Here is an 18567-nt window from a genome sequence, read left to right as displayed (position 1 = left end):
AATGTACAGGTGTTTGTGTGAACAAGTGTTTTCATTTCTCTAGGATAAATGCCCAAGAGTGCAATTGCTGGTCATATGGTAGTTGCATGTGGTTCGTTTTACAGGAAACTAAAAAAAAAAAAAAAAAAAAAAAAAGTTTTCCTTAGTGGCTTTAACATTTTACACTTAAGAAGACAATGTCTGAATCATCCAGCCTGCTTACATCCTCTCCAAGATCTAGTGCTGTCACTGTTTTGTTTTTTGTTTTTAGCTGTTTTGGTAGGTGTGGAGTGATAGCTCATTGTAGTTTTAATTTGCATTTCCCTGATGTCTAATGATGTTGAACATCTTTTCAGGTCCTTATTTTCCATCTGTTTTTCCTCTTCAGTGAACTGTTTCTTTGTGTCTTCTTCCCATTTTCTAATGGAATCATATGTTTTATACTATTGAATTTTGGGCAGTCTTACTTATTCCAGATACTGTTTCTTTAGTGGATAAGTGGTTTTCAAGTATATCCTCCTGGTTCGTGGCTTTTCTTTACATCCTCTTCACTTGAACTTTCACAGAGCAGAAGTTTTAAATGTTGATGCAGTCTGGTTTATCAGTCCTTCCTTTTAAAGACCATTCAATTGGTGTCAAGTCTAAAAACTCTTTGCCTAGCCTTACATCCCAAAGATGGTTTCCAATATTTTTAAAATAAAAGTTCTATAGCTTTATGTTTTACATTTAAGTTTGTGGTCTATTTTGAGTTGATTTTTAAACTGAGTAAAGTTTCAGTTGATTTTTTTTTTCTATCCTTCCATTGAATTGCATTTTTTCAAAAATCAGCTGAGCCCATTTTTGTAAATCTGTTTCTGGGTTCTCTGTTTCGCTCTATGGATCTATGTGTCTCTCCCTGTGCCACTACCGCATGATCTTGATCATTGTAGCTATATTATAAGCCTCAATATTAGGTAGAGTGATTCTTCCTGCTTTGTTTTTAGTCTAGATTGTTTTAGGCATTCTAAGTCCTGTGTCTTTGCATATAAAATTTAGAATAAGCTTGTCTTTATCTACAAAAGAGAAAGAACAAACCCAAAACCATGCTGGTATTTTGATCAGAATTATATTAAACTTATACACTCGTGTCACTTAATGACAGGAATATGTTCTGAGAAATGCATCATTAGGTGATTTCATCAAACATCATAGTATGTACTTACTATACTCAGATGGCATAACCTACTACATACCTAGGCTGTATAGTATAGACTGTTGCTGCTAGGCTACAGACCTGTACAGCAGATCACTTTACTTAATACTGTAGGCAGCTGTGACATAGTGGTGAGTATTTGTGTTTCTGAACATATCTAAGCATAGAAAAGGTACAGTACAATATAAAAGACAGGAAATGGTATATCTATACTGAACACTTACCATGAATGGAGCTTGCAGAACTGGAGGCTGTTGTGGGTGAATTGGTGAGTGAGTGGTGAGTGAATGTGAAGGCCTAGGACATTACTATACATTACTGTAGACTTCATAAACACTGTACACTTAGGCTACACTGAATTTATAAAAATATGTTTCAGTAATAAATTACTCTTGGCTTACTGTAACTTTTGTATTTATAAACTTTTTAATGTTTTATAAATTTTGACCCATAATAACACTTAGCTTAAAACACACATTGTAAAGCTTTACTAAACTGTTTTCTTATACACTTATTCTATAAGCTTTTTAATTTTGTTAACCTAGGCCTTCACAGGGTCAGGATCATCAATATCACTGTTTTCCACCTCCACAGCTTATCGCACTGGAAGATCTTCAGGGGAGATAACATGCATGGAGCTGTCATCTCATATAATGACAATGCCTCCTTCCAAAAAACTCCTGAAGGACCTACCTCAGGCTGTTTTATGGTTAACCTCTTTTTTTTTAATTTGTAGAAGTAATATATTCTAAAATAACAAAAAAATTATAGCATAGTAAATGCATAAACCCCTAACAATTGTTTGGTATCATTCTCAAGTATTATATGGTATACATAATTGTATATGCAAAACTTTTATGTGACTGGAAGCATAGTAGGTTTTTTACACCATCACCACAAATACAGGAGTAATATATTTCACTACTATGCCATGATGGCTATGATGCCATTGTTGTAAATATGGTCTGGCCATATATGTGGTCCACCATTGACCGAAATGTTGTTTTGCAGCATATAACAGTGTATTAATTTGGGAAGAACAGCAATTATGTTGAATCTGACAATCCATGTGCATAGTATGTGTCTGCATTTATTTAAGCCTCTCCATTTTTTTTCTTTTTCATTAGCATTTTGTAATTTTCAGTATACAGATCTTTTGCATGTTTTGTTATGTGTAAATTACCTGAGTATTTTATTTTATTTGGAACAATTGTGAGTGGTTTTGAGTTTTTAATTTCAGTTTTTACATGTTTATTGTTAGTATGTACAAATTGTAACCTGTGATCTGCTTAACTCCCTTGTATTTCTGATGCTGGGGGGGAAAGCACTCGGTCTTTCACCATTAAATATGATGTTAGCTGTAGTTACTTGTAGGTGTTCTTTATCATCTTAGTTTGTTTTTAAAGTTCAAAAAATTGAGCTATATATAGCTTGACTTACATTTGGGTGACACTTGTAATCTTGCACTAGATATTTCAATGATCTGAAACTTATTAAACATTGACACTACTGTTTTCCCATAGTTCCTAGTGTTGCAAAAAAGGAGAAAAGTTTCGCTATTCCTTGACTGTAACATATATGTTCTTATACATCTATGTTGCTCCATCTGCCTCAGAAAAATGCCCACCCTGGCCCTCTGACTGCTACTGCTACTGTCGGTCTACTTGGCCGGGTTCTGCTTGTTAAAGCCTTGGTTACAGCTGCAGATTAACTACGCAGTCCTCTGTATACTTACCCCCTTTTCAGCAAAGTGCCACTTAAAATGTGCCATTACAATTAAGTTATTTTTCTTTGTTTCCTGATGTTACATCTATGAACTGGCCATATCAGATATCCAGAACAATATTCCTTGCACTCATGCACTGCAGAAAGAGTATCAATGCATGTATCTAGACCAATGGGCAGATCTGTGCCAGCTATATTTGTGCTTAGGCAAAAGAGATTTTACCTTTGGAGGAGACATTACTGGTTTCCATAGAACTATTCTATACTTTTTTGCATATTCTAGCTAAAATCAGTGATAGAAAACTTCCACACCGTGAAATAATATATGGCAGAAGATAACTAGAAATTGGACAGGAAGTTGATACATACTTGATCATCAAAAAATAATCTTTGGAAATTCCGTGTATGAGCTACATTCTGATATGATGTACTGCCCCATTTAGCCATTGGGAAACATTTGGATGGTCCAGTTTTGCAGTTCTAACTCAGTTAGTTACATTCCAGAGGCTTAATGTTTTGAGAATGCTGCATTTTAGTTACAGATTTTACAATACTATGTTATTGTATAATTTCTGCTGGATAGCCTGTGGTTAAAATAAGTCCATCAACTGTTTTTTTCTCCTTTATGGGCACACACAAGAGAGTTTTGCTGAATCACTTTACTCCATATTTAAAACTTTGCAATTTAATACTACTTTTCAGTAACAATAATATGAGGCACATAGGCCCTCTTATTTCTCTCTGATATACTGCTACATAGTCCTTAGAATATCCTTAAATGTCTACAGGTTCTGGTTTTATCAATTTGAAGGTAATTATTTTGCTTTTTATATTTTTCAAAGAAAAGTTGAAACTCTCCAAGTTGTATTCTAAAATACATCTACTGTTTCACACTCTGTATAGACACCACTTAGGCAATTTATATAAGCCCTTAAGAGCTGTGAAATCAGTATATTCTTTCAGAAATTGACAGTGCAATTGTTCTGATACAGAAAGTGACACCATAGAGTATATTAACTGTGTAATTCACAAGCATTTTTTTTGTAAGTCAGAGTTTAGAGAAACAGATCTTTCTTCCTCTTTCCCTATAGACTAAAGCATTTTTGAAAACAAAGTCAACAGAATTTTCTCTCTCCTGTAATTTAAGTTGGAAAGAATGAATCAGTATTTGCTGTACTGGATTGTCATTGGAAGAAATTAAATGTTCTCTAAAAATAACCACTGGTAATCAAAATAGTATTTGCCCTTGATTGCTATTTTTTTAACTTTTTTAAACACTTGAAAAATTCTTTGGATACTTATAATTATTTTTAGCAGCTATAAATAAAAGGGAATATGCTGATTTGAATTACTGTTATCCTTTGAATTCTACGTACTTGGTAATTTCCAGAGACAATATACCTTCTACAGAGCCCTTCACAATATGGGAAAAATAGGACTTGTACTCAGAAACTGAATATTTTCACATATTTTTGTAAATAAAAATAATTATAGGTAGAATAAAATCTATTTAGGCTATTTATGATAGAATATTTTAGGAAGGAAATTCATGAATAGTTGGTCATTTTTACAAGTTAAAGCTGAAAGTATTCATGACATGGTGAATCACTGGTGAATGTGAAAGTCGTATTTATGTATATTTTTGATTTAGGATATTTCATTTCCTTTTTTGAATTATATTATCTGGTTGGTTCATTCTGATATACACTTTGCCTTTGGATAGTTTATGCCATTTTTGACACTATTTCAGCAACATGGGATCAGTGGGTATATATTTATATTATATTGCTGAATTTCTGGAAGTTTTGGTAAAGAAATCAGCTTTTCTACCTCAAAGCAAATAGTTTTCTCTCTAGGTTCTTGGAAAGAGATTTTAAAATTGTTTTCCATGCAGGAACAGAAACCCAAATACTGTATGTTCTTACTTATAAGTGGAAGATAAATATTAGGTACTTATGACCGTAAAGATGGCAACAGTGGACCCTGGGGACGACTAGAGTGGGGAGGAAGGGAGAAGGGCAAGGATTAGAAAACTACATACTGGGTTCCGTACTCACTACCTGGGTGATAAGATCAATCATACCCCAAACCTCAGCATTACACAATATAACCACATAACAAACCTGTACCTGTACTTCCTGAATCTAAAATAAAGGGTGAAATTCTAAGTAAATAAAAATAAAAATTTTTAAAGAAAAGAAGCAAAAAATAAAATTGTTTTCTAAGAGAAAGGAAGGTCTTGGTGCAAAATTTGTCATTTAATTGGCCTTGCTGAAATTCAGTTTTGTTTTGTTTTCAAATCAGATCTTGAAAATTTTAAAACCAAAATGAGGAGTACAGTGTCTGTGCGTGAAGGCCAGGGAGTTGTGCTGCTCTGCGGCCCCCCACCGCACTCTGGAGGTAAGTCAGGCTCTGTTTCTGCTTTTCATATTTATTAAGGTTCAGGGCAAGGCCTGCAGCGCATGTACTGTTATTGCATCTGTAAATTACTCTGAGAAACTTGATAACCTGGGCATTAGATTCTGTCAGCTGAGTTGGAATATGAGGAACTCTACAAAAAATAATCCATCCAGAGAAGTTTCTAAACAATTGACTCATTGACTTTTGGGGTTTTAAAGACAAGAGAGATCACATTCGCTTCAGTTTCCTAATGGTGCTAAACAATGCTTTGTCATTACACCAGTATCATTTGCTTTTTAGTTTTATGCCATGTCAAATTGGATCTTGCTGTTTGTCTGCCTCTCTTTCTCTCTCTCTCTCTCTCTCTCTGTCTGTCTCACATACACACAAACTTGTTAGTATGTGCCAATAAGCCTCTTTATATATGTGTGTGTGTGTGTGTGTGTGTATATATATGATATGTGTGTATATTCACATCATTTACATTGGGGCATTGGAAGTGCAAAGTTTATGCTATATTGGTATAAATTGAAATATTACTAGAAATTCAGAACCTTACCAAGATAGTGACCCAGAGTAAAAATGAACTTCAGCACTTATGAAAATAATTTGATTATCTCTCCAGTATGAGCCTAGAGTGCTGGTTTGATTTTCCTATCGTGCTCTCTATTGCAAACTTGGTCACTTGCAGGAACAAAGAGGGCATTATTAATGAATAAATCACTGTTCTCAGAGAAACACACATTTCGTTATTGAGAGGATGAGAATTACTGGGAGATAAACAAGTTAGAGTGGATCTTTCTGACCAGAAGCAAAACTGAGAAGTCTACTTGTCATTATAGTGAAACTTATTCAAAGGAAAACATGCTGGAATTTATTTGTTCTGTGCTATACAAATTACAGTCTTTTCCACCCAGTGAGTTGTCAGTTTTGATCACAAACCCTCAGCCCAATAAAACAGATATCTCCCATCTTCAGGATCTGGCCACTTGAAATTTGTGAACCATCTGGAGACTGCAGAGTTGGAACTTGATTAACAAATAGGATTGCCAGCCATCACGTGATCTGCTGTGGGTTTAAATTGTGTTCTCCAATTTATTTCAAGAGTGTTCATAATTGCTGGAATCTTGACGTTTCAGAAGAACTTTAACTTTGAAGGAAAGCATAGTGCTTCTTGATTGCAAACAAAGTAACTGAAGTCAAACTGTCTTGACAAAAAATTGGGAGTTTGCAGGCTCACATAACTGGGATGATCAAATGGCTTCGAGTAGTGCTGTGTAGTTTTACAAAGACATATGCCATCGAGAAGGACGTGCTGTCTCTCCATGGGGTGTGGGGTTAGTGGATGGCCACCAGTTCTCACTCCTTCCTGGTCTGCCCCAGCTGCAGAGAGAACTTGCCCATAGTCACACCACTCTTGAGGAAGCCACATCTAGTGACTGAGCAAGGCTGGGGTATGAAGGGTCAGCCATTTCTGAACAACACTGGTCATTTCTGATTGAATCCACAGCTTCCTGTCAGGATGACCATGTCTTTGTTGGACCACATCACAGTTCAGTTTCTTTCTCTTCCCAGTTGAATCCTAGTTTTTTTCCTTTCATGGGTTTTGATCATTGATTAAAAGCTTTTATTCCAAACTCTATTTAGGTCTGCTCCCTGAAAACCCAATTTGTTGGATTCAGGGATTGAACCAATTTCATAAACAATCAATTTTTCCCTGTATTTCTTGATTCCACTTCTCTCCATATTGCCTCCATTCCCATGTATATATTCCTTGTGGGAGCACAGGTGGCCTCTGACAGCTCTAAGCTCTGTGATCCTTAATGCTAAATATCCTAATGAAGCAGACACCCTATTTCTCTATGGCTCCTGATTCTTTTAGAATCAGCCCTATTTATGGGAGCCCTGAAGCTGAGGGCTTGAGTCAGTCCACCTACTGACAAGCACTGGAATGAGAAAGAAGCAGTTTCCAAAGGAAGTGTTTTATTATGAGAAAAAAGAGGGAGATATATTAGACAGAAATAAATAATTGCTAAAACTACATCTAGGAAGGAAGTATCAAAATAATTTAAATTTATATTGTCTCAAATGGACATAAAATAATTGCTGGATAGTCTTGGTTGTGATCAGTTTTATAGGTGTTGACCCAATTTAAAATTCCAACTGAGTGGTTTTCTTTAAGTATTATTATGATTAGATACATTCACTGATTGGAAAGGAGGAACTTTTTGGTTGGCTAAGTATGCACACATTGAACATGTCTTAGTAAGCTGTTGGATGAAGCATGTCCCAAAAGATGAATCTATTCAAATGTTATAAAATTGGAGAACTGTTAGCCCATCACACCTATCCTAAGTAATGATATCCTGATTTTTCTCTGCCTTTGGTGACTTTCAAAGGTAGTCCTTTCATTTTTTTTTTTTTTTTTTTTTTGAGATGGAGTTTTACTCTTATTGCCCAGGCAGGAGTGCAATGGCGTAATCTCGGCTCACAGCAACCTCCACCTCCCGGGTTCAAGCCATTCTCCTGCCTCAGCCTCCAGAGTAGATGTGATTACAGGCATGTGCCACCACACCCGGCTAATTTTGTATTTTTAGTAGAGACAAGGTTTCTCCATGTTGGTCAGGCTGGTCTCAAATTCCAGACCTCAGGTGATCCGCCCACCTCGGCCTCCCAAAGTGCTAGGATTACAGGCGTGAGCCACTGCGCCCAGTCGAGTCCTTTCATTTTTAAAACACTAGGTTGAGATGACAGTGGAAGTCAAATAGGTGAAGGTGGGAAGAAATCCTCCCAGATGTCAGACATGAACCCATAAGAACCCAGAGCATGCATAGGAGAGCAAATAGCATTGACCAAAAGCATACTTCCCTCAGTTCCAGATTGTGCAGACTTAGATGCTAAAAAATGTGGTGCTCGTTGATCCAAGTGTCTGTAATGCTGAGGTATTCACAATTCACATCCATTGTCTTAACACATTGGCTTATGAACTTCTTGAGGACAGGCCTATGTTGGTGTTTGTCTGCACCCAAGAGTCTAGTACAAGGCTGGTTTGTAACAAACAGTAAATATTGGTTGAAGAAATGAACACATTCATGTAAGGAATACGTTTTTAAAAATTTGGCCAGTTATACATGCTTTTTGAGAGTTCACTGGAAACTTTGTGGAGATATAATCTTTTAACAGCCAAAATGCCCTGGGTGCCAACCAGACAGGTGCGGGCATTGACAGGTCAGAGTAAACTCTGTCCACAGCAGCTGGTATCAGCCCTGCTTCATCACCTTTTTGACTCATGGCCTTTAATTCAGTAGAGGGTGTGAGCCAGGTCAGAGAGCAGCTGAAGTTGTCACTCCAGGGTGTAGCAGTACAAGCGATTAGGGATTAATCAGAGAGCTCATGGCCTACACTGTGGCCCATTTGGTTTTCTTCCCACAAAGTCGCACAGTTTCTACAGGACATGTGCTTGCCCTTGTTTGTCTTCCACACTTTGTGTTACCTTTATTATTCACTTCCCATTTCTTCATTTCTTCATCTTGGTTCCTTCTCTGTGGTTAGAAATGTTTAAATTTTGTTATTTTTATGATTACTGAAGATGCAATCATATTTTAATTGTCTGTTGTATTCCCTCTTATATCAGCCTAACACAGTAAGCAAAGAAAGGCAGTAATAATAATAATAATAACCAGCTGGGCACAATGGCTCATGCCCATAATCCCAGCACTTTGGGAAGCCGAGGCAGGCAGATTGCTTGAGCTCAGGAGTTCAAGACCAGCCTGGGCAACATGGTAAAACCCCACGTCTACCCAAAATACAAAGAATTAGCTGGACGTGGTGATGCACACCTGTAGTCCCAGCTACTCGGGAGGCTGAGGTGGGAGGATCGCTTGAACTCAGGAGGTGGAGGTTGCAGTGAGCTGATCGTAACACTGCACTCCAACCTGGGCAACAGAGCAAGACCCCGTCTCAAAAAAAAATAAAAATAAAATAAAAATAATCATAATAGTATTAGCCTCTGTCTATTGAGTGTTGCTTAGGTGCCAAGTAGTATTCTAGTCCTTTGTGGAAATTACCTGCTAGTGAGATTCTTTTTGGGTAAAAGTATGGGGAGGAAGGTGAGTGACAATGTACAGTAGAGTCTGGAAGCTGAGTCCTGGAGATGCTAAGAGCGTGGGCTCTTAACCAGCCATTGCCTAGTGCCTTGAGCCCAGACTTCCTGCTTAGAAATGGCGCATGAGTCACGAGGCCAGAAACTAAGCTTCAGCGCAAAGCCCTCCAGCTTTTATTTAGGGCTACACTTTGGGAATTTGCAAAGTGTGCCTCAGAGAGGAGGCGGCCAACCTAAAATCACAGAGCTGTGAAGAAGTAAAACTAGAAGCTGGAGGCTCTGACTCATGACCAGGGCTCTTTCTAGTATGGCATGCTCTAAACCAGCACCCTGTTGCTGTTCTCCAAATGAGAAGGCACAGAGTCCTCAGCAGAAGTGACACTGTCCTAAGCCAAAAGCTTCTGATGTTTCAAAATCAGAGGCAGCACAGTTCATGGTTTTTGTTTTAATTTTCCAGCCCATTGTTTAACACATCGGCAATGCTTAAAATCACATTAGAAGAAATATCCCCAGAGTTAACTTAATGTTTTGACTCATAGTAAAATTGTGTTAAAATCTTCTCTTAGTGCAGTAAGTTTATAACTTTCTTTTGCTTATTTAGGATAAAATCCAGAAATGTTCTCCACAACTAGATTAGGAAGATAGATGTGGAAAAGGCCTAAATAAGGATCCCAAAGTGTGGAAACTGCATATGTTAGTCGTAATTCCTTAATTCATCTATGTAATTTATGAGATAGTATCAGCAACTTGAGGCAGATTTGCATAAGAGCATTTGCCATTTGTTTGATACTATAATAACAAAAAAAGGATTTTATGGTGGGAGACAATGAGGAATTTTCCTAGGAATCCCTGTAACCTCACAGCAACAGACTACTGTCATCTGAGAGGGTTCTTATCTCCCCATCGTTGTGTGTCATTTTCTGCCACTTCCTAGTCATTGCTTTCTCTGCAGAGCAATCCAGCACCTTTATGAAGCAAGAGGAATTAGCCTCCCAAAATATGTTAGAAAACTAGGAAATCAAAAGCCAGAAATAGAGGACTGGACATGTATCACCTGCAGCATAATTATTAATCTAGTTATCGGTCATGTGAAAAGCTGGGCGTTCGTGTTAATTACCATTCAGTTGCTGATATCACTACACAATCATTAGACATTCAGATACACGAGAAAAATTACCCTGTTTTCAGTAAGGTCATAAGACTAGTTCATGGGCACCTTATGATAAATATTAATCACTCAGGAATTCATAGGTTAATCAAGTTATTACATACATGCATGTTAATGAAGAGATGAGTTCTGTTCAACAATGGCTGATAAAAATTTATTCTGAGTAGAAGACAGGCTTGAGTTTGTCCCAGTGTTTAATCAGTAAATGACTTTTGTGTCTTGATTCAGCTTTCCATATCTCTGCTATGCACATATTCTTGAAATGGAAGTCTTGTACACTGCCATTCACATATTATAACAACATAGCCCTTGGGATGGAAAAAAGAGAATGTGAGATGCCAAACAGCAGGTAATAGAGGCTGAAGTGACATTATGCTAAAAATTGCCTTGTAAACCCTGATGTGACAAAGGTGAGGACTGTTAGCAACATGCCCAGATGGCATTGGATTTACAACTTAGGTATCAACATCTTTATTTTTTTTTTCTTTGCCCAAGATGGATAGACTGAAAAACAGAAGTCAGCTCAGGTAGCTTAGCTGGGAGAACCTGAAGAAAAGGCACTAAATAGGCATCTTCATCTCTAGGAAGACTTGTCCAGTTGCTAGACTTCATCAACGCAGTGAGACACATGACTAGTGTTTTTAGATGTGATTGTGTCTCAAAACAACAATTTCCTCAAACAATTTAATCTGTAAGTATAATACAGCTTCATCTTAGGCACACAGTTTTCCTTGAACAACACTTTGCTACTGTTCTGCAGGTAATACAGTTAAACTTTACAATGGGCCAGGTGTGGTGGCTCACGCCTGTAATCGTAGCACTTTGGGAGCATGAGGAGGGTGGATTACCTGAACTCAGGAGTTCAAGACTAGCCTGGGCAACATGGTGAAACCCCCTCTACTAAAATACAAAAAAAAATTAGCCAGGCATGGTGGTGTGTGCGCCTATAGTCCTAGCTACTTGAGAGGCTGAGGCAGGAGAATCGCTTGAACCCTGGAGGCAGAGGTGTCAGTGAGCCGAGATCGCGCCTTGCACTCCAGCCTGAGCAACAGAGTGAGACTCTTGTCTCCAAAAAAAAAATAAAATAATAAAATAAAATTTTAATAAAATAAACTTTAAAACATTAGCATTTTTCAGAGTCTTGAAGTCAAGAATACATAATATATGTGTAGGTAATGTCAAAATAAAAAAGATATAGAGATGAATCTCTAAATTTGATGTTTTATTTGGGAAGAAAGAATATGCTTTCTAGCTGGGCACGGTGGCTCATGCCTATAATCCCAGCATTTTGGGAAGCCAAGGCGGGCAGGTCGCCTGAGGTTGGGAGTTTGAGACCAGCCTGGCCAGGATGGTGAAACCCCACCCCATCTCTACTAAAAATACAAGAAGTAGCCGGGTGTGGTGGCAGGTGACTGTAATCTCAGCTACTTGGGAAGCTGAGGCGGGAGAAATGCTGGAACCCGGGAGGCAGAGGTTGCAGTGAGCCGAGATCGTGCCGTTGCACTCCAGCCTGGGCAACAGAGTGAGACTCTGTCTCCAAAAAAAAAAAGAATATGCCTTCTGCAGTGGACGTGGTGGCTCACGTTTGTAATCCCAACACTTTGGGAAGCCAAGATGGGAGGATCCCTTGAGGCCAGGAGTTTGAAACCAGACTGGGCAACATAGCAATACTTTGTCTCTTTAGGGGGGAAAAAAAGAATTAAGAATATGCTTTCTGGCTCCCATCACATTTGTATCAGAGGTCACTGTGTAAACTGCTTCTCTAATAGCCCAGTGGTTTCCACCTTCCCTAAAGGAGTAGGTGCAAAAGTTGCATGACAGCAGCACTTATGTCACGACAAACTGCAAGATCAAGACTAGGAAGCGGATGATTGATAGGCTATTGAGAAATTGGCATCTGTACAATAGAATATTACTGCTTATTTATTGCTCCTATCCTGGGGATAGGTTAGCATGTCATGGCAAACAGTTAGGTAATCCATCTGTAGAATGAATGAATCTCAAAATTGTAAACTATTTTTTTGAATATGTCAATACTGATGTGACTATTGACATTTTCAGGAGTTCAGAATATTAACAGATTCATAGTTGCATTAAGACAAGTATGTTCTGAATCGACTGACACATAAACCTTAGCTGCTTTTATATGGATAACTGTAAAATATTTTGATATCTAAAGGAAACATTTGTTGTACTGTATAGACCATTTTGTAGTTGGAAATGGAGATGAAAATCCTAAATTTCTCCAAAGTGCCTGAATGTGGAAGCTGTGAATTTAAAATATTCATTGAGCCTGCCTTCCAACTTTCCTTTTTTTTTTCTTTCTAAATCTGTCCATCCAGGCATCATTCCATCCATCCATCCACCCACTGTATTCATTCATTGATTTACTCAAGTATCCATCAAATAGCTGTTTATTTGTGGAAGTTGTGATATGTCTTATAATAAGGTTTTATTATAATAAATATGTTTCTTCACTTGAATAAGATTGATATTAAGTAAGAAAAACTGAGCATATTGCTCATGAAGTTGATAGAAATATATCCAAATTGATACTTGTTGAATACTGCCCGAAACCACTCCCCAAGAGAAAAGCACTGAGTTGAGTTTGCAGGAAATAGGAAGATAGATAGGAATTCTGTCCTCAGGTAATGAAAATGATGAGTTTGCTAGTGACTAGTTAAGCCTGGAATGACAATAATAGGTGCCATTATTATTGGCCAGACACAGAGCTTATTGCTCCTAAGAGAACTTCAAGGAAGAGATTACTACTCTCATTCTACATTGACAAGCCAAGGCTCAGAGCAGTTAGGTGATTTGTCCAAACCCATGTCATGGTAGATTTGGGCACCTAGGTCTGTTGCTTTCTGTGTTTTTGTTTTTGTTTTTGTTTCTTTTTTCTTTTTTCTTTTTCAGAATGTCCCTCTGTTGCCCAGGCTGGAGTGCAGTGGCACAATCTTGGCTCACTGCAACCTCCACCTCCCGGGTTCAGGCGATTCTCATGCCTCAGCTTCCTGAGTAGCTGGAACTACAGGCACATGCCACCACACCCACCTAATTTTTGTATTTTTAATAAAGATGGGGCTTGGCCATGTTGACCAGCCTGGTCTCAAACTCCTGACCTCAAGTGATATGCCCGCTTTGGCCTCCTAAAGTGCTGGGATTACCGGCGTGAGCCACCATGCCCAGCTGGTCAGTTGCCTTCTGATGGAAACTTTTCCTGTGCTCACAAACATTATAGGCTTCAATTTTTTTTTATTTACACATTTTCCACCTTCTAAAACAGTGTTTCTCAGACTCCTTTAATAGATACAATGTAACAATGAAAACCTTTTTAAGTACCACCGTTCTGCAATCACACTCACATATACGCATATATGAAGGAGGCAGAAAGGGTACAAACTGGGCACCTAGAGCTAGACTGCTTAGTTCCAATTCTAACGCTGACATTACAAGCTATGGAATTTGGAATAGGTTGCCTAACCTCTGTATCTCTTATTTCTTATCCGTACATGGGGAATAATCACAGAACCTACCCTTATAGGATCATTGTGAATATTTAAGAAGGCAATCTATGTGAATTGTTTGAAATATCTGATTTATTTATACACATGCAAATATACTACCATCTTAATATGTTTATGGAAAAATGTAAAAATTTAAAATATCTAAATAAAAGTAAATCTATGAAGGGGATTAACTATACTTTCTTTCTGTACCCTGTGGGATTGTCTGGCTGGGAATATCTGTACCCCACTTTAGAAAACATGATTCTAGAAAATGTTTGGGTTTCTTTCCTCCTTGGATTATCTGTGGTTGAGGATGAAAAAGTTCAAACAATTATGTTTAGAGAAAAGGAATGGAGATGGCTTTGAGATGCCCATCATGTACTAGCATCAGTGACCCCAGGGGCCCAGCCAGTACACTGCAACTGACTTCAGCTGATTGGCCCAGGGAGGACACCTGCCACAAGATGAGCCAATCAGATGCTCTCTCCTGAGAATTGACTTGTAAGCCTACAAGTCTGAATTTGAGAGTTTGAAACAGAGCCTTTCTATCATGTAGATTAGGCAGCCAAGAAAGCTGATGCCTCAGGAGCAGAGATGTAGCCAGACAGAAACAAGAAGAGACCAGGGGCAGAGATTAAGGACGAAAGACTGCCTGGGCTGCAGGCTCCCCAGCTCTCATTTCTTGGTAGCTGTTTTCTAGCCCTTGGGTTCTATGAAACAGCTCATGTCTATATATCACATTCTGATCCTTAGGCTGACTCTGGTAGGTTTCTGTTTCTTACAAACAAAAGCTAATCATAACTAATGCAATGGACATCATTTTAGGATGATATGTATGTATGTATGTATGTAGTAATGAAACATGCAAGGGGAATAGGAAATTTAATGTAAAAAATAGAGAAACAGCAGCTATATATTTTGACAGCTGTCCCTGGGGCTGTCACAGCATCCCTTTTGGATTAAAGTCAGCAGGGAACATACCAGAAAGAACTCTGGAAAGAGTCAGGGTCATGGAAACAACTTTGAGAAGCTGGATTCATTCATTCATTACTACTTACACTTTAAGTCTACAGGCGAATTTCCCCCAAGCATCAGAAATGCCCCTGACCACTTCTTACATTTTTCTCACAGCAGCATGGCTTCACACTTCCCCCTTCCATTTTATTCCCAGATCCCCTAACTGGTCTGCAGTAGTAGGATGAGAAAATAATTCTTTCTCACTCTAAAGACAGCCGAGTCTTCTTGCTCTGATTCCATCCACCCACAGACAGAGGAGCCTTAAGCCCATCAAATAATTACATGTGGAAACTCAGGGGCTTAAATCCACTGTTCGAGAGAGAATGCTTCAGCAGAATTTATTCTGACATGGCAGAATTCTGACCTGTATTTTCTGCTTTAAGTAAAAAATTATCTATAAATCAAGAATGGTAAAGGCTTTGTCTCTTATCCCAAAAAGAAACAGAATGACCATTAGTTGATGCTTTTGGTCAAAAAAAAAAAAAAAGACTATAGGAAACACCAGGTGAGATCCAAGAATTGATCTGTGCACTAGCAAGTGGGGGAAATAAAACGTTGGTTACTTCCATTACAATGCGTGTGTGTGTACCTGTGTTTTAATTAATATTACACATGCTACTGTAACAAAGAAACCTTACAATGTATTAGATCAATTGATGGGTATTTCTTACACAGATAAAGTCCAAATCAAGTGTTTTTGGTCATAGGGCAGTGTTTTGTAAACTCTAGTGGCTCATTTAGGGGGCTTGTTTAAAATGTAGATTCCACAGTCCCACTCCCAGAGATTCTGGCCCCATAGAGTGGGATCTTTCCTGGAAACCAGCATTCTTTATCAGTGACCCAGGAGAGTCTTGATTCAGATGGTTTTTGAGCCATACTTTGAAACACTTTGCCTTCAAGTCATACAAATGTAAATGCTTTCAAAATCCATTTAAAGGAATAGAGAAATATTTATGCCAGAGCAAGTGCAAGAGTTGAGGTATTTTTGTGGGTGAATTTTATTAAGTAGGACATTTTAAACTCTAAAACAAAGTGAACTTTGTGGCTTACATGGAACATTGACACTCATTTATTTATAAGCTACGTAATTTCCATCTCAGCAGGTTTTTTTTTCCCTAAACTTTAGCTGTCTTGGAGAGACAAAAGTATGAGGATAATTTTTTTTAAAACTTTTACAAAAATGCTGTCTTGGAGAGCAAAGTTGCTAGTCTGCCTAGTTGTGTAACTGAAATTTCCTAGCTTTCATCCGTCCACCTGCCCAGGTGTGGAGTAGCTGGTGGGTGCTTCATAGTCAACTGCACTAATGCTCACAGAGACTGAGCACCTCTCTTACCACTTGGTTAAGGTTTTGTAGTTTTTGATCCTCACAGGCACCGCTTGGCACCTCACCCCAGAGTAGCTTGGATTTGTTTTTGTTGTTACTGTTGTTACTGTGCGCCTGTGCCTGCGATTGTTGCTCTGTCTGAAGGAAAACACAGGTTGCTCTTGTGGGAAGGGAATTTCAAAATTGATCCCCTTCCTTTTGAGATGTGGCTTTTATTTAAAACCTGTTTTTCCTCCTTAAATTGAGCAAGTTGGACTTTGAAATGATACCAGGGTTAAAGGTAAGAAATTGTAGAATGAATCATGCATGAAGTTTTCAGTAAGAATTCTTTCACAGAAACTGCACAGTGATCACCTTTCCCTATTCCCACAGGTCTGCAGCAGCCAGGCAAGTGATTCAAATGAAAGGAGGGCTAGGATTTGAGGCTTGGGCAATTATTTTTCCTGGTAACAGCTAAATCTCTAAACAGCGTCATTTACTTTATTTGCATTTTTTAAAATATAGAAAATGCAGTTCTTTTTTGAGTTTATTAAGGATTTGGCACATGCATTTCCCATTTGCTGATTACAGTTCTTACCATGGCTTTTTTTCCTAACCATGGCTAAGTTAAATTCATTAGACACAGACACATTTTGTATATAAAACACATGGAGATATTTTTCACTATTTATGTGAAATTTGCTCTGCATCCATCAGCTTTCACTAGGTTATGTTGCAGCAACAAACAACTCCAAAGTCTCCGAGGCATCTAAGAATAAAGATTAATTTCTTACCCATGTAGCCTCTAAGCGGTGGGTTGGCTGAATCTGTATTCCATGTGATTTTGTTGTTTTGGGAAAGAGTGGTCCCAACCTGGGACATGTCATTTTCATGACACAGAGAAAATAAAGCTGTCTGAACTATGCAAGCTGTTCACAGGTGGTATATACATCACTTTTGTTCATTCCATTTTCCAAAGTAACTGTTATGGCCAGTGCTGACCAAATGGGCCAGAACTGTCCTGCCACAGAGAGGAGCAGCAAATAATAATAATGTAATTCACCGCATGCTCTTATTTTTTTCTTGAGTTATTTGACCTTTGTAGTCTTCCTTTCAATTTTTCCATATTTGACAGAGATCTGCATATGATAACCAGTCTACATTATTCCAACTCTACTATAAAGAAAACAATATATAATAATGAAAAATTGTGTAAAATTCAATGTAGAAGGGATTGTGGTAAACTGAATGTTCCACCTGAAGGGTTCATCAGCTGCTTAGCTCCAGTGGATTATTGCCATGGAGAAAGTAAATTTTTAAAGAAAAGACAGAAACTGTATGCTGGTAAAATTTTCCAATTTTTTAAAAATGGTATGGATGAAATACTACATGGTTTGAAGTTGCCTTCAGGCTACAGGACACAGCTGAAAGTCTGCTCCTTTAAGGACATTCTTTACTGATAATAAAAAAAAATGAATAAGCCTCATTCACTTAGCAATCTGAGGGAATACAAATATGAGAGACAGTCAAGAGGATGGTTTATAAAGTCTTTAAAAATCCACTTTTCATTAGATTCAGGGGTACATAAAATAATTCCAAATGAAGCTAATTAAAGCAGCTAATTATAGGCCCTTGGAGGCCTGTCTTATCTGAAAGTAGTGTCTCAGTCCTGAAAATAGTTTTCCAAATTTGTTTTACATACTTTTTCTGAAGTAATTAAACATTCTCCCCTTCCAGTCTATTTTGCATCATTACTTTTCTTAGCAAATGTTTTATGCCCCCAAAGTGAGGATAAATCAGTCAGCTAAGCACAACAGAGTAGGGGAAGTCTAAAGAGTGAGATTCTATTATACATAAATACAAACTCTGTAATATTTCAGATCAATTTTACCTGGAAGAAGGTGAATTTGAAAGATCAATTGACAGATGTCAGCTAAAGCTCAGTTCCAGTGAGGACACGTTATGTTCCCCAAAGTAAACACCATAACTAAGCAGAACTGTGCCTAATTCTATTGTAGCTATAAGTAAATCGCTTTTGTTTCCAATGTAAATTTTATGTAAATTCAGAAATTTAAGGACCTTTTCTTTTTTTCTAACATATGCAATGTTTTCAGTGACATTATTATATCTGAAAGTATTAGGCGTTTTGCAGCCCACTCCTGTTACTTCTTC

At 37.9% G+C, this 18567-nt stretch overlaps 1 protein-coding gene across 1 annotated transcript in view; it reads left to right on the top strand.

Moving 5' to 3' along the window:
• The window catches only part of CNTN3 (contactin 3), a 339447-nt gene that overhangs the window by 175839 nt on the left and 145041 nt on the right, over positions 1-18567 (top strand). The window contains exon 5 of the mRNA XM_077994230.1: positions 5201-5296. Within this exon, the coding sequence (XP_077850356.1) occupies positions 5201-5296 (96 nt within the window). The remainder of the gene's footprint in view (positions 1-5200; positions 5297-18567) is intronic.

This window comes from Macaca mulatta, chromosome 2, assembly GCF_049350105.2.
Source record: "Macaca mulatta isolate MMU2019108-1 chromosome 2, T2T-MMU8v2.0, whole genome shotgun sequence".
NCBI classification, from domain to species: domain Eukaryota; kingdom Metazoa; phylum Chordata; class Mammalia; order Primates; family Cercopithecidae; genus Macaca; species Macaca mulatta.
The sequence above is the reverse complement of the archived record's forward strand: the minus strand, read 5'-3'. Positions and strand labels throughout refer to the sequence as shown.